The 24,312-nt window shown below is 45.8% G+C and overlaps 3 protein-coding genes across 5 annotated transcripts in view; 2 read left to right on the top strand and 1 right to left on the bottom strand.

Moving 5' to 3' along the window:
• LOC112225970 (synaptic vesicle membrane protein VAT-1 homolog) overlaps positions 1 to 9,853 on the top strand; it is a 41,610-nt gene extending 31,757 nt beyond the window's left edge. The window contains exon 6 of the mRNA XM_042307571.1: positions 4,106 to 9,853. Within this exon, the coding sequence (XP_042163505.1) occupies positions 4,106 to 4,399 (294 nt within the window). The 3' untranslated portion in view covers positions 4,400 to 9,853. The remainder of the gene's footprint in view (positions 1 to 4,105) is intronic.
• A 29-nt stretch (positions 9,854 to 9,882) lies between these two features.
• LOC112225969 lies at positions 9,883 to 15,783 on the bottom strand. 2 transcript variants are annotated; one of them, XM_024390127.2, is made up of 6 exons: positions 15,647 to 15,783; positions 14,776 to 14,959; positions 14,175 to 14,278; positions 11,273 to 14,062; positions 10,802 to 11,010; positions 9,883 to 10,511 (listed from the first exon to the last, which is right to left on the bottom strand). In XM_024390127.2, the coding sequence occupies exons 2-6, from the start codon at positions 14,957 to 14,959 to the stop codon at positions 10,406 to 10,408; spliced, it is 3,393 nt and encodes a 1,130-aa protein (XP_024245895.2). In that variant the 5' UTR covers positions 15,647 to 15,783; the 3' UTR covers positions 9,883 to 10,405. The 2 variants fall into 2 exon arrangements, with proteins under 2 accessions (XP_024245895.2, XP_024245896.2); XM_024390128.2 differs by having other exon boundaries at positions 14,776 to 14,980; positions 15,647 to 15,762.
• A 3,958-nt stretch (positions 15,784 to 19,741) lies between these two features.
• LOC112225968 (prohibitin) lies at positions 19,742 to 23,654 on the top strand. 2 transcript variants are annotated; one of them, XM_024390125.2, is made up of 7 exons: positions 19,742 to 19,895; positions 20,531 to 20,625; positions 20,965 to 21,126; positions 21,315 to 21,457; positions 21,609 to 21,725; positions 21,945 to 22,040; positions 22,224 to 23,654. In XM_024390125.2, exons 2-7 carry the CDS (start codon positions 20,541 to 20,543, stop codon positions 22,434 to 22,436), a joined length of 816 nt encoding a protein of 271 aa, XP_024245893.1. In that variant the 5' UTR covers positions 19,742 to 19,895; positions 20,531 to 20,540; the 3' UTR covers positions 22,437 to 23,654. The 2 variants fall into 2 exon arrangements, with proteins under 2 accessions (XP_024245893.1, XP_024245894.1); XM_024390126.2 differs by having other exon boundaries at positions 19,789 to 19,891.
• Positions 23,655 to 24,312: the final 658 nt, after the last annotated feature.

Genomic DNA, 24,312 nt, shown 5'->3' with positions numbered 1-24,312 from the left:
AGATGGTCAATCGATTCAGGTGACCTGGGGGACCCAGACACCACACCCTAACTCCATCTATCACCCCCGCCCCCTCCTCTCTGACCTATCCTGTCCCGCTCCATGTCTGCACTATTAATCAACGAACATGTTAACACAGCATGTGTAAGAGCCTGGTGCCTCATATTGAGCAACTCCGTCAGGGCTTTGTACTGTAGAGCATATCAAATCAAACTGTATTAGTCACATGCGCCGAATACAACAGGTGTAGTAGACCTTACAGTGAAATGCTGAATACAACAGGTGTAGTAGACCTTACAGTGAAATGCTGAATACAACAGGTGTAGTAGACCTTACAGTGAAATGCTGAATACAACAGGTGTAGTAGACCTTACAGTGAAATGCTGAATACAACAGGTGTAGTAGACCTTACAGTGAAATGCTGAATACAACAGGTGTAGTAGACCTTACAGTGAAATGCTGAATACAACAGGTGTAGTAGACCTTACAGTGAAATGCTGAATACAACAGGTGTAGTAGACCTTACAGTGAAATGCTGAATACAACAGGTGTAGTAGACCTTACAGTGAAATGCTGAATACAACAGGTGTAGTAGACCTCATAGTGAAATACTGAATACAACAGGTGTAGTAGACCTTACAGTGAAATTCTGAATACAACAGGTGTAGTATACCTTACAGTGAAATGCTGAATACAACAGGTGTAGTAGACCTCACAGTAAAATGCTGAATACAACAGGTGTAGTAGACCTTACAGTGAAATGCTGAATACAACAGGTGTAGTAGACCTCACAGTGAAATGCTGAATACAACAGGTGTAGTAGACCTTACAGTGAAATGGTGAATACAACAGGTGTAGTAGACCTTACAGTGAAATGCTGAATACAACAGGTGTAGTAGACCTTACAGTGAAATGCTGAATACAACAGGTGTAGTAGACCTTACAGTAAAATGCTGAATACAACAGGTGTAGTAGACCTTACAGTGAAATGCTGAATACAACAGGTGTAGTAGACCTTACAGTGAAATGCTGAATACAACAGGTGTAGTAGACCTTACAGTGAAATGCTGAATACAACAGGTGTAGTAGACCTTACAGTGAAATGCTGAATACAACAGGTGTAGTAGAAAGTGAAATACTGAATACAACAGGTGTAGTAGACCTTACAGTGAAATTCTGAATACAACAGGTGTAGTAGACCTTACAGTGAAATGCTGAATACAACAGGTGTAGTAGACCTCACAGTAAAATGCTGAATACAACAGGTGTAGTAGACCTTACAGTAAAATGCTGAATACAACAGGTGTAGTAGACCTCACAGTGAAATGCTGAATACAACAGGTGTAGTAGACCTTACAGTGAAATGCTGAATACAACAGGTGTAGTAGACCTTACAGTGAAATGCTGAATACAACAGGTGTAGTAGACCTTACAGTGAAATGCTGAATACAACAGGTGTAGTAGACCTCATAGTGAAATACTGAATACAACAGGTGTAGTAGACCTTACAGTGAAATGCTGAATACAACAGGTGTAGTAGACCTCACAGTGAAATGCTGAATACAACAGGTGTAGTAGACCTTACAGTAAAATGCTGAATACAACAGGTGTAGTAGACCTTACAGTAAAATGCTGAATACAACAGGTGTAGTAGACCTTACAGTAAAATGCTGAATACAACAGGTGTAGTAGACCTTACAGTAAAATGCTGAATACAACAGGTGTAGTAGACCTCATAGTGAAATGCTGAATACAACAGGTGTAGTAGACCTCACAGTGAAATGCTGAATACAACAGGTGTAGTAGACCTTACAGTGAAATGCTGAATACAACAGGTGTAGTAGACCTTACAGTGAAATGCTTACTTACGAGCCCCTAACCGACAGTGCAGTTTAAAAAAATATGGATGAGAATAAGAGATAAAAGTAACAAGTAATTAAAGAGGAGCAGTGAAAAAAATAACAATATATAGAGGGTGGTGCCGGTACATCAGCTCTGATGTCTAGAGGGTCTTACCGTTCTCAGACAGACAGTGCTTCTAGTTGTGATTATTAGTGCATACACTGCAGGGTGGTAGGGAGCCGCTCGCTGTGAGAACACTCAGAGTTAGACGGCAGAGGCAGACTTTCAGAGAGAGAGAGAGAGAGAGAGAGAGGAGCAGTGAGTGACTGAAGGCTGGATGCTTGAGTACGTACAACAATTGCAGTGCTGCTTCAGTAATTGGGCCGGTTGTGGTTTCACTCACACAAGCTACACTTACAAATCCCTGGCGTCCCCGCCCCTGATCACCACACCTCCGTCGTCTCAGTCCTCTCCTCCTCCTCCTCCAGCTCTTCCTCCTCCCCTTCATAGGTTTTTCATTAAAAGGGGTGCTCCTGAGCTTTTGTATAATATCAGCCAGTCTCACGGTCGTTGGTTGAATTCCGTGTTTATTGGATGAAACCATAAAGCACAAAACGAAACATGAAACTAACGTAGAGCTCGCAGGCAACTAGACATAGACAGGATCCCACAACAATCCAGTGGGAAAAGGCTGCCTAAATATGAACCCCAATCGGAGCCAACGATAGACAGCTGCCTCTGATTGGGAACCATACCAGGCCAACATAGAAATGAAAAAAACGAGACTACCCACCCTAGTCACACCTTGACCTAACCAGAATAGAGAATAAAAAGGATCTTTAAGGTCAGACAGCCAGTAGTTTTGAAAGTAGTGTTCACGAGTCAAAATAGGTCCCCGGAAATTGTGCACAATTGTGTACTACCATTTATCATGGTATGTTACGTCCTGAAAAATAAAAAATATATAAATTAAAATTTTTGGGCAATTTTTGGGCAATTCGCATGATATGTTACTACTTCCAATTCGTACAATATGTTACACATTTGTAAGTGCTTAAGATCCCGGACTGTCCATCTGAATATCACCTGAATATCACCTCTCCCTCCTTAACTCCGACATGACTCCCCCTCTTCTATGCCTGTGTGTGTGTGTGTCTCAGGGCCAAGCCTTGACAAGGCTTTGGGTTGCTAGGAGATGGCCCTCTGTTGCCGTGGCATTGGTTGTTCGGTGGTCTGCCTGCCTGCCTGTGCGGGCTGGCGTGGGTGGGGGGTAGAAGGGAGGGGTGGAGAGCAGAGGAGGCTGGTAGGATGATCTATAAGAGGATGGGCTCATTGTAATGGCTGGAATGGATTAAATGAAACGGTATCAAACACATCAAAACCATGTTGGACTCCGTTCCATGAATTCCATTCCAGCCATTACACAGAGCCCGTCCTCCTATTGCTCCTCCCACCAGCCTCCTCTGATGGAGAGACAGACGCAGACATTAGGCAGAGATGAGCGGGTCGGTATAGGTTGGGGCTGGCCTGCCTAGGATCCGCCCCTTTGCCACTATGATTGACAAGTAGGCAGGACAGGAAGAAACCTATGGGTCAATCAACCCTGGCTGTGGCACAACCCTGGGGACCGGCCTCTGACGTGACACGGTGACAGGCACCTAGGAACCAGTCAGTCGATAATGGAAATGTGACATGATCAATACATTGTCCAGCTCTCAATGAGAACCCTACGTGTTATATAGATAGACAGTGTTAAACTGAAGTACATCCAAATGAAAATAAATGTTGAATTTAGCAATGCATTGGAATGTTTAAACACAGAATACTGATTCATAATTCCACCCAGTTTTTCTTCATTCTTTCTCTCGATCTACACGATTCTCCATCTAAAGCTTTTGCTCTTGCTTTCTGTCCGTCAAGCACTGACTCAGGCTCACGTTTACGCCACCTCTCCCTCTCCATCTTTCTCCCTCTCTCTCAGTTATTAATACATCCTCCCACTAAAGTTAGTACAAACCTCACTCTCCCATGTTCTGATACTTGCCTGTAGTTTATGTTTTAAGGAGTGATAGACTGGGCAATTTATGCTTGCGGTGCCTGGCATCATCTCCTTCTAAGGGTTTGGGGAGCAATTTAGTGTGTGTGTGTGTGTGGCAGTCCTGGACACATGATGATAGATGGATATCTACTCTCCCTCCCCCTCTCCCACTGTCCATCGTTCGTTCGTTCATGTCTCTCTCTCTGCCTCTGCTTCTCTATCCAGGTGGGCGATGCCATGCGGAGAATGCAGGAGAGGAACAACATCGGCAAGGTGATCCTCATCACCGAGCCTATGCCAGAGGAGGAGAAGAAAGAGGAGTCTAAGAAAGAGGAGAAGAAGGAGGACAAGAAAAAGGAGGACAAGAAGAAAGACGACAAGAAGAAGGATGACTCCAAGAAGGAGGACAAGAAAGAAGAGAAGAAGAAGGAAGAGCCGAAGAAGGAGGAGAAAAACGAGGAGAAAAGCGAGGTGAAGAAAGAGGAGAAGAAGGAGGAGCCCAAGAAAGAGGAGAAGTGAGAGTGAGGGATTGATGGATGGATGGATAGTCAGGCAGGCAGACCATCGGGGAGCTCTTGTCCTGGGAGCAGGGGTTTGGTTTGGGAGGGGGTGACAGGGCAGGGGAAATGTGGTACGGGAGGGAAAGGGAGGTGTGGTGTGTGTGGGTTGGACTTGGGAGAGCGGGGGATGGGTGTGGGCTTTATAGACTCATTGCACAGCAGTCAATCTGTCATCCCTACCATCATCTCTCAGACCCCTCCCCAGTCCACTCTGACTGCGAATACTCAGGCCTGGGCCTATACCCACCCCTCCTCCACTCTCTCTCCTCCCCCACTCAAGCAAGGGTCACTTTATTTCTGAATCCCCAGTGCACCTTAATGACAGCCGGGCTCACAAAACAGTTCCCGCCCTCACCTCGCCACCATGGGAAAATGACCACTACTATACGCTATCCTATGACTCATGTCATAACAGTCTGAAGGTGTTGCCTGTTGAGACCCCAGAGAGAGTCAGAGAGAGAGAGAGACACAGAGGGACGGTGTGGGTATAATGCCCAGGCCTGGGGCGCATCACTGTTGCCTTGACAACGATAATTCGACCCATTCCAACTCACACAGTGCCCCTCCTCCCTCCATGTCGACTCCCACTATGCTAGATTGCCCTGCGCTGACTTCCACCTGCCACCTCTCCTTCCTCTCCCTCTACTGAGTTCCCCCTACCCTCCCCCTCTCCCTATGGTATAAACCCACAGACAGACCGACAGACAGAACCACACCCACCCACCATCTCACATACGGTCCAGTGTTGTGTTATGTCACTGTGCATGAGTCAGTCAGTGTTTGCTTGTCTGTGATTGGCTATCAGATCCCCTGGAGATGTTTGCATGGCTGTGTGATGCTTGACTCCAAAGCCAGTGGTTACAGAACTCCCCTGTCAATCACCACGACCCACTCTTTATTTAAGTATATAAAGAAAGGTTAGTGGCACATCCCTTAAATGCCATGGCACTTCTAGTATCACATAGCTCCACCTCACAGCTGAGCCCACACTACATGTCCCATAATCCTAGAGGTGACACACTAGAGACCATATGATAGCGTGTGACAGGATGAAGCTCCAGACAGTGAATTAATGAGCCATTTGGTCCAGTATTCGATAGGGAGGGAGAAATCAGGGCTTAGTCTTGGTGCTCTGTAGTCACTGATGTTTATAATGAACCAACTGTTGGCAAGCAGTGCACAGTGTCAATTAGGAGAGAAAATAGTTTCTCTTCAAACAAGGGGCACAAACACACACACACACACACACACACACACACACACACACAGGACGATGTGTTCAAAGAGGCAGTGTTGTGTAGAGACACTAAAACATTTGAATGGAGTAAGATAGAGTGAATGCCGCCCAGTTCCTTGATATCAGACCCTGTTGCTCCCCTGACATTCCATGGCATTCCACTCCTTTCACAGTGACCGCTCGCTCGCCTGTCCTTCGCCCCGATCTGGAACAGGGGACTTTAGAAGGGTAAAAACTCCTTCTGGTGTGCATTCTCACCCATCCCTCCCCCTTCTCCTTTCTCTCCATCTCTCTCTCTCTGTGGTCGGCATAGCAACAGGCAACAGGCTCGTCAGAGATGGCGCTGTGGTCTATTTCTCAGTCTATCTGAGTGAGTGAGTGAGTGAGTGAGTAGTAAAGTGTCTAATGAAACCCCCGGCTTTAGTACTGAAGCTGTAGTACAGAGCAGTAAAATCAGGCTAACATCCTATTTACTACACTCTACACTACTACACTCTACTACACTCAGCATATTATGAGGACATTCAAGTCCCATATAGTCTGTGTGGGGGTGGCAACACCTAGGGCCGCAATCAATAGTTGGCCTCTCCCATACGAATGCACTGCTGCCCCTTGTGGACATAATTTAGAACAGCAAGACTGGTTTTCAGAAGTTGATTATAAAAAACTCATTTGTATCTATAAAGCAGGGTTTTGTTTTCAACCTCCTCTAAATTATATTGAATTCATCTGATACTCAATTCTTACGTCAGAGATGAATTGTCTATAATAAACCCTGGACAGAAGCTAAAACTGTTATGAGCAGGAGCCCTGCAGTACGGACTTCAAAAACACCCCACTACTATCCCATTTGGAAAGATGTGAGAATCCATGCTCTTCACACACTTGCCTGTCTGCCTGCCTGTCTGTCTGTGAAGCGGCTCAGATGGTGACTATAGTGACTTTGTAAAGAAGCTGTTGTGTTAGCATGAGTGGCCTCCCTCATGTCGTGTTGTCAGTCATTGTGTGTGAAGATGTGTGTGTCCTCAGGTCATTTGTCAGGTTACAAAAAAAAGACTCCCACCTGCCCCTCCTCAACCCCATTTACAACCTCCCCTTCCTTACACTCTTTATCTGCTTCACAGCTCTCTAGCTCTCTTTCTCTCTCTCCTCCCCTTCTCTGATGAGGCCAATGTTAAGAGGACAGTTGGTATAGGTATTTTGCACTCTGCTCGCTGATCTTAATGTACTTCCAGGCATGGCAGTCCTGCTCCAGTCCCGCTCCAGTCCCGCTGGCTCTGAGTCCGCTCCGCTCTTTCCCCACTCAAAGAGACCATACTGTATCTGCTGAAACTCACGGGAAGTACAGTGGAAGTGACACTTTTGCATGCACGTGAAACACAAGCACACATCTCCTCCTCTACCCTCTGCCAGCTTCTCCTGGGTGGCAGCTCAAATGAAAGCATTCATTCATCCAGGGCTGTGAAAGTGACGACCCTGTGTAGCAGGGACAGCAGTGGGCCTGGGGACGGAGTGTGAGTGCCATGCCGGTGTGGGGAGTGACTGTGTTCTGTCAGGCTCTGGTTAGTGTTATTTTCTGATCTGCTGGGCTCCTTCTGTGAACCTGTGGACGGTGTTTCTGTTATGTGAGAATCTCATGCTTCAGTAAAAGGATGTTTTACTTCATGTTTTTTTTTACCTGTGTTTTTTTGTTTTGTTTTTCCAATGGGTTTAAAGTTCAAAGTTCATACTCTTTACGGTGGGACCTGCCTAACTACATTCCTTTTCAATGTGATGAGCCTTTCTGTTGGGCCTGACCATTTGTGCCAAACTGTATGTACTCCTCTGTCAATGCCTTGACTACAACGGTGCATTCAATGAAAAAGAGAAGGAAATTGTTTTGTTTCTGGGTACTTTTCCTATGACCTTGTAGAAAAACAAAAATAATCTGTGTATGATTTCTGTCCCAAATGCTTATGGGTGCTGATAGAATTTTGCTACAGTTTACAAAAGGTTTTAGTAGTTTCTGATTGGTTGGGGTCTTGCTCTCATGCCTCGATCCTAACACACACATACACACACAGACACACTACCTTGTTGAGAGGCACCTCCCTCCATAGCCAAACTCCTCACAGTCCTGATCTCAGATCAGTGAAATGTGTCAACAGAGTATTATCAGGCCTCAAGACATCTACTACAACAAGGTTTATAACCACACCATATAATCTCCAATCTTCCTAGAATTGCAACCAACAAACAAAAAAAACACCAACAAAAATATAAATTAAACAGCCATTCAAAAATATACATGACCAGGTGAATCGTTGAATCATGGACCATTTCTTTCATCCACCTCTCTCTAGTTTAGCTTTGTGAAACGCCACCATATGCAGGTTTCCTGTTTCTCTTAGCCTGATTCCAAATGGTTTGTATGGGATAAGAGAGAGGGGGAGGTAGCAGATGTGTAGGGGGATGTCATAGCGAGGCCATATTTCACAGCTGCACAGACAGAAACCCAGCTCTAGGTCTGTCCCAGGCGCAACATATCCGCCCGAAAGCCGATCCCAGTTCACATACAGCCTGTTAGTCTCAGACATTCCATTATCCTCTATTGCACCTCGAGAGCTCTTTGGTTCAAGTCAATTATTAGTTAGCCAAAGCCCCGCCCTCTCCCCTCTCCACGCACACACTCATCATACCATACACACACATCACATTAACATCTGGAATTCAATTGCATGCATCCAATGGCATGTGGCGCAGAGATTATATGTCATTTGATTCAATGTTTTTCTTCCTGTTTGATAGAACCAAAAGGTCTCTTAGATGAACTCAGCTGCAGCACGGGTGGGTGGGTGGGTGGGTGGGTGTAGTGAGTGGCTAGGGCGTGGGGTGTAACTGGGTGTCCGAGAGGACAGGATGAATCTGATGTTGGCTGTGCCTGAGCCCTAACCCACTCCTCCCAATCCCTAGCGCTCGATTGCTTTTCCAGCTTGGTGAATCTACGCTTTGTGTCAGCTTGAATCGCTTTCCCAGCCAGACGCACATTCTTATGCAAGAGCTCTAAAACCAGAGATGATCCTTCAAGAAACTAGGGCGTTTCATGCATTGGAAAACATCCTTTTGATTGGCAGTCTTAATGTCACTGTTTCACATGGTTTCTCACAGGTCATTCCAAACAGGTTCCCTTACTCTTGATTTGAGTACATCTGTTGTTCGTTTTTCTCTCTCTCTCTCTCACACACACTATATTGTCCTCCTTTCCAGTCTTGTGTCAATCGCAGTGCTTGGTGGAGTGTATTCCTAGTTAGAAAGATAATCCCAGTCTGGAGATTATTACCACATCCAGAGGCGTACAGCCCCCACCCATCCACCCCACACACACCCTTTCCCTAAAAGAAAACCACCCAACGTCTTCTGGCCGTCTCTGGCTCCTCATTAGCAATCACTATAAACTGTCGCCATGTGCCAACTACCAACATATTCCACGACTCTATAGAAACGCTGTGAGTGTCTGGTGCATTTGGCTAGGCTTGTTACGATATGTATGGTCCACTAGGATCTGTGTGTAGGTGACCTGGGAAACAAAGGCATGTGTGTATAGTTCATTATTCCTTCCACTGTATAGTTTAGTATAGTTTAGTGGCTCTGTGCAGAGGGAGTGCCTTTCCACCCCCATCATCATGGTGCCAACAGCAGCCAAATCACTGCACCTATACCTGCTCCCGCCTCCACCCCCTCGCCTCTCCTCACTGCACCCATACCCCCTCCTCTTCCCCCATCTGACACTGTCAAGTCAGCCTCATAACCTCATAATGTACATGAACCCGTCTACGGGAAAGCTTCAGAAAAACAGGTCCATTGTCACTTTCCCGTCCAGACAGCTGTTTCCACACACGGTTTACTGTGAGACAGCCATTCTGCCTACACGTTGATTTATTTGCTAGGTTTTCGTTCCTTCTCTCCTTCGGTCTGTGGTGTTTGTTTTCCACTCTTCTACTAAGTTGTCTCCACTTTTTTTTTAATATATATTTTTTACACCCTTTGAATTGATGCTGCTTCTGTGCTTGACTGGGTTTCACTGCGTACGTGGTGCCGTGCTGTCCACAGCAATGGGCTCTAGAGCTTGTAACGCTTCAATGTGTAATGTTACCATATGCCTTACATGTTTTCCAGGACTAATAAAAAAGCATAACGGGAAGGAGAGAAAAAAAGACTCGACCCTCGGAGCTGTGGCTTTGTTTACTGTGTTATTAGGATGTTACTGCGAGGAAACAATGTGGAACCGCAATGACTTGATATTTTATGGCTCAGGTATTTGAGTGTGGGTACATAACGAACGGGGATGCTATCAGCGGCGGGGGTACAGAAAAGATACGGACGCTACTCGGTTACAGTAAGATAAAGACGGAATGCTCGCTGTCAGGACACAGTACAGGTCAAATGAACAATAGCTGCCAGGACTTTGTATTGGTCCAATGACAAATAGTAGCTCAAACACTTTTGTGTCACTATCATCTGTAAAATATCTGTGGAAATCAATTGGTCCCGATTATGCATGAACAACAGTACAACTATAAAACTCCTAAGAACCGAAAGGACTTCTCTCGTTGGCTTATTACTATACAGACTCACACAAGTGTTCAACATTTCTTGGGAGTCTCGGGACAAGATACAGACAGATTCAATTCTTACAACATCGGAGAGAAACAAACACCTTGATAAAAAACATAGATAAGACTATCCTTGTCAGGTTTTGTTTTGGTCTTGAGACTTGGCAGGGGCCTCCTCAATCCCATGAGTCCTCAGTACTTCAGACAGTCGACTCAGATAGGTGGAGTCTGGATAACCATTCCTGTGTAGACACAAAATTACATTATAGCGTATATCTCAAATGGCACCCTAATCCTACATAGTGCACTGCTTTTGACCAGAGCGCTATAGGGCTTTCCTTACATAGGTTACATCCTAAATGGCCCCATACTCCCAAAAGTAGTGACCTATTAAAAGGGAATAGGGTGGCATTTGGGACACACACTAGGTAATAAAATGACCAGCACATAACATTGACCCCTGACTTTCTGCTCTTTACTGTTGCTATTTCAGTCGAGAGCCACTAATGGGTACTGTGACTCCAGTACTCACCCAGACTTGCCCCCATGCAGGCTGGTCTTGTGGGGGATGCTGTCCCAGCTGACCCTGGCCCCTGGCTCCCTGCCCGTCACAGTGAAGGTGAGGCCTAGCCTGAAGGCTTTCTCCAGCCGCGGTAGGAGTTTCCTGGTCCTCTCACATAGGGGAAGGTAGGCCTCAAATACTCCCCCCCGAAACGCAGAGCCAGGCGTGGGGTGGCCCCTCTACAACAAGAGAGGGACATGTGGCAGATAATGGGGTGTGTTCCAGATTGTATGCACCACAAGACAGTTTTAGGAGTTAAACATGACAGAACTTAAAAATGCAAAGCAAGCAATTACTGACAAGGAATACTTAAGACTTAACATGTTAATATAAGCTGATTTAATAATGCCAAGAGTGCATTTGGACAGTTGACATGACACGTTTAAAATGTCAACTGTAATTGGCCCATCAGATAGCCTGGTAGAGAAGTCTTGCCCTTACCCCCTGAATGCCATCTGGGATGCAGTAGGTGATCTTAACGACGGCGTCTCTGCCATGGCCTGGCAGGCTGAAGGGCATCTCAGAGTAGCTCATGTTACCCTGGACGCCCTGTGGGACTGCCACCTCAGCCTTGGGGCAAACCCTGCATTGGACGTGGACTTTGAGAAGGCACTGTGGGCACAGGGTCACCCCACACCCTGTCCTCTTCACTGACGCCCCACTCTCCCCACACACACAGATCTGTGTCCGTGCCCCAGACAGACTAGACCTTCCTGGGCCGTGACGTGTCAGAGCTGACCCTGACCTCTCCTGGTTCTCTGCTCCACTAGACTGTCTGTTGTTGTCCTTCTGGGTCACTCTGGACCTCAGGTTGCTTTCTTTTGGGGGCGTGACCATGTCTTGATTGGTACCGCCACTATTCACTGCTCCTCCGTTGCCTATCGCTGAATGGCTGAGAAATGTGTCAGTCTTGCTCCCGTCTGCCTCCATGGTCCCGCCCCTCTCCACTTTATCCTTTATGACAGGGTCTTTCCTCGCTGGTGATTGGCTAATAACTGTGTTCTTGTGTTCTGATTCGCTGTTCCTCGTCCTCTTGGAAGAATCACTCCTCTGGATGTTTTTCTTCTCCCTGTTGGCACCAGGACCCTCCCCTCCCCCTCTCTGAGTCTCAGACATCCGCTGAGGGCTATTGGTCTGAAACTGTGTGGAGTTCTGGACCCCATTCACCTGAAATGGACTGGACTGATTCAAAGTGGTGGTAGAGGGGACCGAGAAGTCCTCTTGTCCCCCCCCCTGGCCTGTCTCTCCAGGGAACACCTCCCTCAGTGCTGCCCCCACTTGAGAGCACAGCTGCTTGGGGCCGATCAGAAACACGCTATCTCTCATTGTCTGGATGGAGACCTTCTTGAACCGTTGCCTCACCTCAGCACAGCACACCTCTAAAGTCTCATCTGCTGGGTCAGACACGCCTAACTCAGCCAGACGCAACTCCAGCAAACAGAAGTCTGTCTTCACCATGGCAACCAGCCTCTGCATCTCCAACTGACAGGTGCTCACCACAGATGACTCCGCCCCCATAAGGATGACAGTGATGTCACTGCTTTTGTCTGATTGGCTCTCCCTCATCTGCAGGTCAGAGGTCATGTCCTGTATACGGGTGGCGTAGGCCTCCTTCATGTAATTCCATATCACCATGGAGATGGTTAGCTCTGAACTGTAGGCATTTCTCCTGTCCAAGCTATTGGACCGCCTGGCTCTGGTTGTGGCTTTCTCAGCCTCACTCTGTCCTGGGTCCTGGACCTTGGACCTGGCCCGACCCGAGAAACTACTGGCCCGCTTTAGGGTGGATCCTGACCTGGAGGTTGAGATGGTGGTGGGGATGGTGCTGCCCCTTGACAAGGTGTTCAGAGTTGAAGTGAATGGGGCTGTCTCACCCTGCTGCCCAACGTGTGTTGGTATTGAGCTCAGGAAGAGTCCATTCTCCATAGAGGGGGTGAACAGGGGTTCACCTCTCCTGAACAGTATATCATCTCCACTACTCTGTGTACCTGGCCTGGAGAGTCCCCCAACACCTGACCCTGCTCTGTCTGAGCCAAACAGGTCATGGCCTAACATGGGTCCAAGGCCCGGTCGTATACTTGGAGATGTGTCCCCTACCGTCACTGTGTCCCTAGGTCTGGTCCCTAGCCCAGCCGGCCCTAATGCCTTGAAGCGGGGGGCAAACTTATACCCTCGGGCCCCCTCCGTCCTCCTCTCCGTCTCATATTGCTTCAGCAGCTTATCTACCCTGGCGTCCAGGGGTGTTCCTGCTGTGGAGGAGAGAGTGGGTGTGAGTCTCTCCTCTTCCCCTGGCTTGGAGGAACCAGATGTGGATGAGGGAGATGGTAACAAGCTGGCTACATCCTCCACCGCCTCCTCTCTCTCCCCCAGAAGGAGGACCTGTTTGGCTTCGGACACATCGCTGCTGTTGCCAACTAAGTAGATGTTCCGGTCATCCTCACTGAACAGCAACTTGGGCAGCCTGACCCGCAGGCCCTCCATGGCCCTGGACAGGCCTCCCCTGGGCGAGAGGACGCTCTTGGGCAGCTGGGCTCGCCGGAGCCTGGCCTCGTTCTCCTGGTAGAGCCGGCTCAGGTCCCCACGAGCCCCCCTCAGACGCTCCAGCTCCTGCCCAATGTCCCCCACCCCGGGGACTCTCTGTAGGAACAGGGTGGTCACTCCCTCTGCGGTCACGTCCACCACCTCTACCCCATGCTGGGTGAGGATCTCCTGGTACTCCTCTCCACACTGCCTCTGCAGGTAGTGGAACAAGTCTGCATCCATGATCAGGGAGAGGTCCTCTTCCACCATGGGGGGTTCCTCAGACAGACACAGACCCACAGCACCCCCCTCTGCCTGGGCTGTCCCCTCCCACTCACAGCCCTGACCTCCAGACATAAAGTCCCTATGTGGACCTGAGCCTAGATCACTCTGCTCATCACCTCTCCTGTGATGGTCTGTCGCCTCCTGGGTATGAGTCCTCTTCGCTTGGCCCCTAGTGTCTCTAGTAAGGACTCCCAGAACACCATTGGCCACAGGTGGGGTTGTATCTATGGAGGCCAGGACCGCAGGGAGCCCCAGTATTTGGGCCAGTGCAGCCTGAACCTGGGAGTAGAGGCCCTGCAAGGTGCAGAGCTGCTCTGGGTTGTTATAGTGGATCTGAACATCATGACTCCTGTCAAGGCTGGTCAATGCTGCCTTTCCTCCAGGTAGCTGGCTGTAATCCACAGTAACAGACATGCTCAAGATGACCTGAACGGGAGAGAGAGAGAGGGGGAGAAAGAGGGAGAGCATGTAAGTCTAAACAAAATGTGTCGCCTTTAAAAACTCTTTTTTTTTTACAAATACCGTCTCAACAACATACCTTATTTGGGTCCAGGTCTTTGTGAGGTTCACTCAAGGTGAGTTCATACTTCTTCCCGTCCACCTTCAGAATGTGTCGGCCATGTTGAAGCACGCTCCTTGCCACTGTGCGGGGTCACCAGAGTACAAGAGCTAGATCAATCTCAGTCAGAGAAACACCCTTACTAAGCACTCCTGCCCCTGGCCTCTCCTTGAAATGTATGCCAGCACCCGAGCCCACAGTTAATCGATGGTGACAGGCCACGAAGCATAATACCTTGCATTTCACAGTTAATTTGCAAATGGATGCAAAATGACGTTTAAAAAGAGTGGCTATGGTCAACGAGCCAGATGGAAATCTACTGAGAAGGAACTTAGCAGTGACGACGATGTACGGTAGTTGTTACTTTATGACTCTACGTTATGGTGAAATAGTCCATTTATCACCATCAAGTCTCCAGTCTCCTGATCTCACCAGCCCTCCCCTCCCAGGAGCCTCAGACACAATATATGCGCACACACACACACACACACACACACACACACACACACACACACACACACACACACACACACACACACACACACACACACACACACACACACACACACACCCTACTGACCTCCAATGTCCTCAAAGGTGATGAGGGCAGAGACGGGTGTTGCCTTGACAATGGTGACAGATGCTATTTCCCCTCCTCCATTCCTGGCCCTCAGGAAGTAGATGTACAGCTTGTCTGTCAGCCGGTCCTCCTTTATATCAGTGGGCAGGCCACTCACCCTTACTGTCCTGCACTGCTCCGCCATCTGCTGGGCAAAACCGGGTTACTGACATACAGGAGGAATACATAGGTGGGTATAACAAGCCAAGTCTCCCTTCAATCAAAACCACTGATCGTGAATTGTCAATACATTTGTCATTGCTATGTAATAGGCCAACATAACACTTTTTTTTTGGTGGGGGGTTATCTGGATATTTAATTAAATGACACCCTATACTGGGCGTTGCCACGAAACTTCATCAACATAATCAACAGAAACGTTGTTTTATTAAACTGCTCTGTCAGCGGAGGTCATTGCTATGGAAACAGCTTGAGATACCGTTGATGTTTATAGTATACTGTGAAGAGAGATGTGCGAACTGTCCACATGGCAAGCGCACTGACTGCTTGAGGTTAAAGTAGGGTCCACAAAGAACAATCGACCAGTAGACACAGTATTGCTCTTTGTAGGCACAGTATGCTTCAAATCACTTTCATCCACTGTTTCAGAAATACATTCCCTTCCCCGCTCTATAAAAGAGACCATCACTTTTACCATCAGATCACAACATCTGTGAAAATCAAAGGAATGGGTAAGTGTGACCACGGAGACTGGGAAAATGAAACTTCAAGGAAGTGCACAAATCCAACGACACAATCGAAAATGACCTCAAAGTAGAGCTCTTCGAGGCATTGTTTTTTTCCACAACGATATCAACGCAAATATCCTTACCTTAACTTTTTTAGAAGCCTCTCATAGCTCTCCTCTCGCACCAAAGACGTGGACGTACTTCACTTACATGTTGTTCAAAACATGGATGGAAAGTGAAACCATGAAGTAGGAACTGGGGAGTTAAGATTGTTGTTGTTCTTCATTGCAGACGCCAGGGGGCGAACATAAAGCCAGGTTCACATGTCCAAAAATGAATCAATGCATTGGTCAATTGAAAACCTAGATTAGAATTGTCCAGTAATGAGATACATTTGTCTTTCAACAAACCGTGTGTGTGTGTGTGTGTGTGTGTGTGTGTGTGTGTGTGTGTGTGTGTGTGTGTGTGTGTGTGTGTGTGTGTGTGTGTGTGTGTGTGTGTGTGGACATGGACGTGTTTAACTATACTTGTGAGGACCAGAAGTCTCGACACAAGAATAATAAATGAACCAACATTTGACCAACTGGGGACATTTTGTTGTTCCCCACAAGGTCAAATGCTATTTTCAGGGGTTTAGGGTTAAGGTTAGAATTAGTGTGAGGGTGAGAATTAGGTTAAGGGTTGGGGTTAGGACCTAGAGTTACGGTTAAGGTAAGGTTTTCAGGTTAAGGTTAGGGTTAGGACGGCGCAACAATTGGCCCAGCCTCGTCCGGGTTAGGGGAGGGTTTGGCCGGGGTAGGCCATCATTGTAAATAAGAATTTGTTCTTAATTTGTTCTTAACTGACTTGCCTAGTTAAATAAAGGTTAATAAAAAATAAAAAGGATAAGGGTACAGGTTAGTGTTAGAATTTTGAATAGGACTGAATTATGTGTCCCCACAAGGTTAGTTGTACAAATCAAATCAAATTGTATTTGCGCTGAATACAACCTTACCGTGAAATGCTTACTTACAAGCCCTTAACCAACAATGCAGTTCAAGAGATAGAGTTTACTATTTACTAAATAAACTGAAGTAAAACTTTTTTTAAAGTAGCTAAAGAAAATGACACAACAATAACGAGGCTATATACAGGGGATACAGGTACCGAGTCAATATGCGGGGGTACAGATTAGTCAAGGTAATTTGTAAAGGGACTACGCATAGATAATAAACAGTGAGTAGCAGCAGTGTAAAATCAAAGGGGAGGGGGGCTCAATGTAAATAGTAAGGGTGGACATTTGATTAATTGTTCAGCAGACTTATGGCTTGTGGGTAGATGCTGTTAAGGAGCCTTTTGGTCCTAGACTAGCCGCTCCGGTAACGCTTGCCATGCGGAAGCAGAGAGAACAGTCTATGACTAGGGTGACTGGAGTCTTTGACTATTTTTTGGGCCTTCCTCTGACACCGCCTAGTATATACAGTTGAAGTCAGAAGTTTACATACACTTAGGTTGGAGTCATTAAAACTAGTTTTTCAACAACTCCACAAATTTCTTGTTAACAAACTATAGTTTTGGCAAGTCGGTTAGGACATCTACTTTGCGGATGACACAAGTCATTTTTCCAACAATTGTTTTTCAGACAGATTATTTCACTTATAATTCACTGTATCATAATTCCAATGGGTCAAAGGTTTACGTACTTTGACTGTGTCTTTGAACAGCTTGGAAAATTCCATAAAATTATGTCATGGCTTTAGGAGGTGTACCTGTGGATGTATTTCAAGGCCTACCTTCAAACTCATTGCCTCTTTGATTGACATCATGGGAAAATCAAAGGAAATCAGCCAAGACCTCCGAAAAAATATTGTAGACCTCCACAAGTCTGGTTCATCCTTGGGAGCAATTTCCAAATGCCTGAAGGTACCACGTTCATCTGTACAAACAATAGTATGCAAGTATAAACACCATGGGACCACGCAGCCATCATACCGCTCAGGAAGGAGACCCATTCTGTCTCCTAGAGATTAACGTACTTTGGTGTGAAAAGTGCAAATCAATCCCATAAAAACAGCAAAGGACCTTGTGAAGTTGCTGGAGAAAACAGGTACAAAAGAATCTATATCCACAGTAAACGCGTCCTATATTGACATAACCTGAAAGGCCGCTCAGCAAGGAAGGAGCCACTGCTCTAAATCCGCCATAAAAAAAAGCAAGACTACAGTTTGCAACTGCACATGGGGACAAAAATCGTACTTGTTGGAGACATTTCCTTTGGTCTGATGAAACAAAAATAGAACTGTTTGGCCATAATGGCCATCGTTATGTTTGGAGGAAAAAGGGGGAGGCTTGCAAGCTGAAGAACATCATCCTAACCGTGAAGCACGGGGGTGGCAGCATCATGTTGTGGGGGTGTTTTGCTGAAGGAGGGACTGATGCACTTCACAAAATAGATGGCATCATGATGATGGAAAATTATGTGGATATATTGAAGCAACATCTCAAGACATCATTCAGGAAGTTAAAGCTTGGTCGCAAATGGGTCTTCCAAATGGACAATGACTCCAAACATACTTCCAAAGTTGTGGCAAAAGGGCTTAAGGACAACAAAGTCAAGGTGGCCATCACAAAGCCCTGACTTCAATCCTAGAGAAATGTTGTGGGCAGAACTGAAAACACGTGTGTGAACAAGGAGGCCTTACAAACCTGACTCAGTTACACCAGCTCTGTAAGGAGGAATGGGCCAAAATTTCCCCAACTTATTGTGGTAAGCTTGTGGAAGGCTACCCGAAACATTTGACCCAAGTTAAAGAATTTAAAGGCAATGCTACCAAATACTAATTGAGTGTATGTAAACTTCTGACCCACTGGGAATGTAATGAAAGAAATAAAAGCTGACATAAATCATTCTCTCTACTATTATTCTGACATTTCTCATTCTTAAAATAAAGTGGTGATCCTAACTGACCTAAAAGGGAATGTCTACTAGGATTAAATGTCAGGAATTGTGAAAAACTGAGTTTAAATGTATTTGGCTAAGGTGTATGTGAAACTTCTGAAACTTCAACTGTAGGTCCTGGAGGTCAGGAAGCTTGGCCCCAGTGATGTACTGGGCTGTACGCACCACCCTCTGTAGCGTCAGGATGACTTTTTGAGGATCTGGGGACCCATGCCAAATGTTTTCAGTCTCCTGAGGGGGGAAAGGTGTTGTCGTGCCCTCTTCACAAGACTGTGTGTGTGTGTGTGTGTGTGTGTGTGTGTGTGTGTGTGTGTGTGTGTGTGTGTGTGTGTGTGTGTGTGTGTGTGAAACCAGCCACTGAACGTTCTGAAATGATACACAGTATTTCAACTTTATTTTTTATAATATGTCTCACTAACTGAAGAAGAAACAGTCAAACATATGGCATCATTATGGCCTAGGCATTATTCTCGCCAAAGAGATGATTAATTCAACCAAAGCCAGTACAGTTTGAAGATGAAACTGCTGAAACTGCTTCTCCAATAGAAATCCCCGATCACACTTGTCGGCGATGTCATGGCGACAATGGCCTACAAGCTCATGCGCAGAAACACGTCATCGCGTCTAAAGGGTTGTTTAGTGCTGAACTGCAGTTGTGTATTCCGTCAAATCAAAGGCACTCCTTCGATATAAAGTTGTTGACGAATATAAAAACGTGTTAGTTTGTAAGTTTCACGAGGTTGGAGTAATACGATTTTGGCTCAAATATAGATTGTGCCTTTAGATTTTGGGAAAACTAACGAATAATTTTCCACTTCTCAAAACCCAAACCCTGGCCCGGGTATGGTCTGTTTCGCAATCGTTCCTGGATGTCTTACGATGTTACACCTTATGGTTAGGGTTTAAAAACTCTGTGATTCAACCATTCTCAAATGACAAAAAATATATAATTATCATTATAAACTGGGTGGTTCGAGCCCTGAATGCTGATTGGCTGACGTATACCATGGGTATGACAAAACATGCATTTTTACTGCTCTAATTACGTTGGTAACTAGTTCATAATAGCAACAAGGCACCTCGGCAGTTTGTGGTATATGGCCAACACAATGCGGCTAAGGACTGTATCCAGGCATACCGCGTTACCACTATAAGAACATCCCATAGCGGTGGTATATTGGCTATATACACCACACCCCCTCGTGCCTTATTGCTTAATTATATCATAATATTACTATTATCATAGTTGGTGAACTTCAGCAACCAGAATGCTCAGCGATATTCTCACTAGCCAATGAATTGCATCGATAAACAAGTCCCGGAGCACTACTTATCCAATCAGAGAGGAGTTTGTTACAAGTTGATGCCCATGCTGTGTAGAAGAAGAAAAAAAACATCATGCGTTCTAACGTTGGCTCGGGTGGAGGTCATAGACAGAACTGACAAAACAGTAGGTGAGTGCTAATTTAATTCGTTCTGACCTTCTACATGTATAAATATGTAATTAACAAAGCTCCCTTAATAGTCAGATATTGGTATTGTAATGCTGTGTGACTGGTTGTGTGGGTAATTATTCAGTAAACCGGGAAGGTACGCATTGAGTAACATGGACACGAGCGACCAATTTGCAAGTTCATGTCGCTGCGTGAGCATGTAGCTACAGATCGTCATGATAGTGTTTGTTACCCTGCTCTAGAGCTATCGCTAGGCATGACATGTCCAGGTGCGACATTGTGTGACAAATGGTTAAATTCTCATAGCTAGTTAAATGTTAGTCGTTTTTGTTGCAAAGTCTGCTTGCTTGGCTAGCTAGTGTGGCTAATGGCTAATTGGCATCATTGACAGACCAATGCCATCAAGTCAGAAGGGACTAATTTAGAGCTCTGGAAAAACGAACAACACTTTCATTTGGATAGCTTTAGGAGCTACTTACCTACATGTAGATATATTTGAGCATGTGGTGGTATAATACATCATTAAGATCTAGAATTCTACCACCACATGCTCAAATATATCATTAAGATCTAGAATTCTATCTGGTGAGCTCCAATAGAACTTATCGTAAATGTATCTTCTTTTTTCCCCCCAGGGCTACAGACATGGCGAAACTATTTGAATCCATCGGGAAGTTGGGGCTGGCCCTCGCCGTTGGTGGAGGTGTTGTGAACTCGGCCCTCTTCAATGGTGAGACAGGGAGCTCTGTAAATGGATCATTTGATGTGTAACCTTTATTTAACTAGGCAAGTCAGTTATGAACAAATTCTTATATGTGGGTTAACTGCCGTGTTCAGGGGCAGTACGACAGATTTTTAGCCTGTCAGCTCTGGGTTTTGATCCAGCAGCCTTTTGGTTACTGGCCCAATGATCTAAACACTAGGCTACCTGCCGCCCAAAAGGGATCTTGAATCATGGTAACACTTGGATGCAATACTAAAAATGACAAATGACATATGAGGCTTTAAAGTTGTGAGTTCCATAACACTACCAACCTGAATTGTGCTAATATTTCTTCACGTGTTTCAGTTGATGCAGGTCATCGGGCAGTTATATTTGACAGGTTCCGGGGAGTGCAAGATGCTGTAGTTGGCGAGGGAACCCACTTCCTCATTCCCTGGGTACAGAAGCCTATCATCTTTGACTGCCGTTCACGTCCGCGCAACGTGCCTGTCATCACAGGCAGCAAAGGTAACTAACATGAGTCACGAGGACAGGCACAATCGCTTTCACACTTAGTCTTTCTCTGGCATAGTAAAAGCTTTTACCTACCTATCCTTCTGTCGTTTCATTTCAAGCTCTATCCAATAATGTTTTCCTTTTTACGTCAACTGTCCTCTTGCAGTTTTTTTTGTAATGTTTTAAACCCCCACCCCCAGATCTGCAGAATGTGAACATCACACTGCGTATCCTCTTCCGGCCGGTGACTAGCCAGCTCCCACGCATCTTCACCAGCATCGGAGAAGACTACGACGAGAGGGTACTGCCATCCATCACCACAGAGGTCCTCAAGTCCGTGGTGGTGAGTGTTAGACTAATGCCACATTTCCTTTATGGTTTTACCCTGGAGTTTTGGGTAGAAAGACTCCCGGCTGAGTGGCATTGGGTTGCAGTGAAGTCTACACTATCCTGTTATTTCTTTGCGTGTTTATATGGGTGTGTGTACCTCACAGGCCCGGTTTGATGCCGGTGAGCTCATCACCCAGAGAGAGCTGGTGTCCCGGCAGGTCAGTGACGACCTGACAGAAAGAGCCAACACCTTCGGCCTCATCCTGGATGACGTCTCACTGGTGAGCTGTTTAAAGGGGTAGAACACTCAAAATGACTAATTCCTATGATTTACAATGTTGAATAACTACCTTGTGAGAACAATATTTTTCTGCCCAAATGTTTCATTTCACTATTTTAATGAGTAAGGAAGCAACAGTGTTTTTACTCAGTGGGTCTGGTCATCACTTGTACATGTTCTGTGGCTTTTAATTGAAGACATCATGTTCCTTCTTCCTCAGACACACTTGACGTTCGGTAAGGAGTTCACAGAGGCTGTTGAGATGAAGCAGGTGGCTCAGCAGGAGGCCGAGAGGGCCAGGTTTGTCGTGGAGAAGGTAAAAAGGAGAAAGGGTTTGTTTGAGACATTGACAGATTTATTCTGTAAGGTGATAAGAATGATGAACGTGCATTTAATTCACTAAGCTGGAAGTGACCCTAAACAACCAAAGGATTCTGACGTTGCACACCTTCATAAAGGATGAATAGAAGTAAAGTGTGTTTCTTCTCTACTTCCCCAGGCCGAGCAACAGAAACAGGCAGCCATCATCTCAGCAGAGGGTGACTCCCAGGCCGCCCTGCTCATTGCTAACTCTCTGCAGGAGGCTGGAGATGGCCTGGTAGAGCTGCGTAAGCTGGAGGCTGCCGAGGACATCGCCTTCCAGCTGTCCCGCTCCCGCAACGTCACCTACCTGCCTGCCGGCCAGGGCACACTCCTGCAGCTGCCCCAGTGAGACCCACACACCCTGACCTAACCGCCCCTCCCTGTGACCAGCAAATGCATGGGCCGTGGAGGGGATGTGGGGCGAGGGGAATGGGCGTCAACCTTTACACACTCTCCTCCCACTAACTATGGACTGGTGAAATAATTTCAGCTTCGGAGTGTGGTAAAGTTCTGATGTTTGGTCAGTGTGTGGGGGAGGGATCTATGGTAAACTACATAGTAAGTTCTGTCAAAAAAAAACAATTGGTGATGCAGTAAATTACCTCTTGGATTTGTCTAGCAAATTCAGCGCAGTGACTGAGGGGCCTGTGATATGACAGTTGTAATTGTTAATTTAGGGAAAGGGCTGTTTGGAATATCATGAGAGAGATGGAACATTTTAGCCCTATTGTAACCACCACAGCAATCACAATACTGGGGATTTATTGATCTGAGAGGACACGCTATTTAATCAACTGGATTTACATTCATCTCAGTCAATCACAAACTTCCCTGGGTGAATAAGATCCTACTACTATTCACCAAAGTAGTGTGGGATCCAAAGCACCCTTGTTTTCCCACTCATAACTTTAAATGACCTACAAACAAATGATCTGAACTAATCTATCCAGAGCCATATATTGTAAATTTGACTCTGAATTTACCCATCCCTTTGACTGTCTATTGTGTAGAGATGGTCTGTCAAATGTCCTCTCACAAGCTAGCTTTCCTAAAATCCTCCCAGTTTGATTGCCATGGCATCCCAGTGCTGCACTCCCCTCTACTTGATTGGATCCTCTACAGAATCATCTTTGGTTTACCAGCACGCTGTCCACACCACCTCATCCATGGCCCTCCTAGCCCAGTGGTATGAAACGTGCCTGTAAGATGGTCAAGGGTTGCATCCTTCCCTCGTTCTTTTAAAGTATGTCGTTGTCTTTATTTTGGAGGGAGGATATGCAAGCCACCGCATTCCACTCAATGTCTCAACTTAACAATAAAATTCTTATTTCTACAGCAAAGTGACAGCTCTTTTTTTTTTTGTGTGTGTGTAACCAAGTCTGTGAAACGTGACACGGTTGTTATGGTTTTCTCATTTGTAGCTACAAGAGGGCCCTGTAAATGTATTGTGAATTTTGCATCCAATTTCTGGATACCTGTACTTGAGTGCATAAATATAAAATGTAGACCAGATTTAACTTCTGTCTGCCATTGTGTAAGTTCTGTAATAAAGGACTCCCTAAGCATCTGTTTTTGAGGTATACATTGAGGCAGAGAACAGAAACATAGTTAGGGTACCATTGCATAAATACATACAATGTAGTTTATACACTGATAACTAAAGTAGTGGTAGCCAGTTTTAGGATTATATTTCTGTTACATATCAGATTTTTTTGTTATTGCCTTTCACCTCCTAGCCTAACAACCTGATAGGTTGTAGACATTTTAGCACAGACATTTGCATAATGGGAGTTTAAAAAAAAAACGGTATCATTCTGTCTCGTTTACATGATGTAAGTATGATTTCCTGTTTGTTTTACAGTCATAGTTGTGGGCACTACAGTTAATATGAAAGTATAATTAACTTATTCGTATGTCCGTAATTGGCATACTTCAAATGACAATTACACTTCAGTACCTAGGTCAGAGGGGAAAGTTGCTTAATATACAGTTACACATTATTACACATTTTGAAGGGTGGTTACAGACGAACAACGGAGCAGTCTTAATCTACTGTGTTTGGTTAGTACATCCATCCTTACAGGCTTCTATGTCCAGGAAATGGGCAATGGAAAAAATGTATCAGGTGAAATACTGTATCCAACAAATCTCCGACATCTGGGCATTGCCATTTAGATGAACATTTCATGCAGTACGCCTTTTCCAGTAACTGATTCCGTGTCTAT

The sequence above is a fragment of the Oncorhynchus tshawytscha genome, linkage group LG27 (assembly GCF_018296145.1).
Source record: "Oncorhynchus tshawytscha isolate Ot180627B linkage group LG27, Otsh_v2.0, whole genome shotgun sequence".
Classification (NCBI taxonomy): domain Eukaryota; kingdom Metazoa; phylum Chordata; class Actinopteri; order Salmoniformes; family Salmonidae; genus Oncorhynchus; species Oncorhynchus tshawytscha.
Note: the sequence above shows the minus strand (reverse complement) of the source record. Positions and strands in the feature narration are given on the sequence as shown.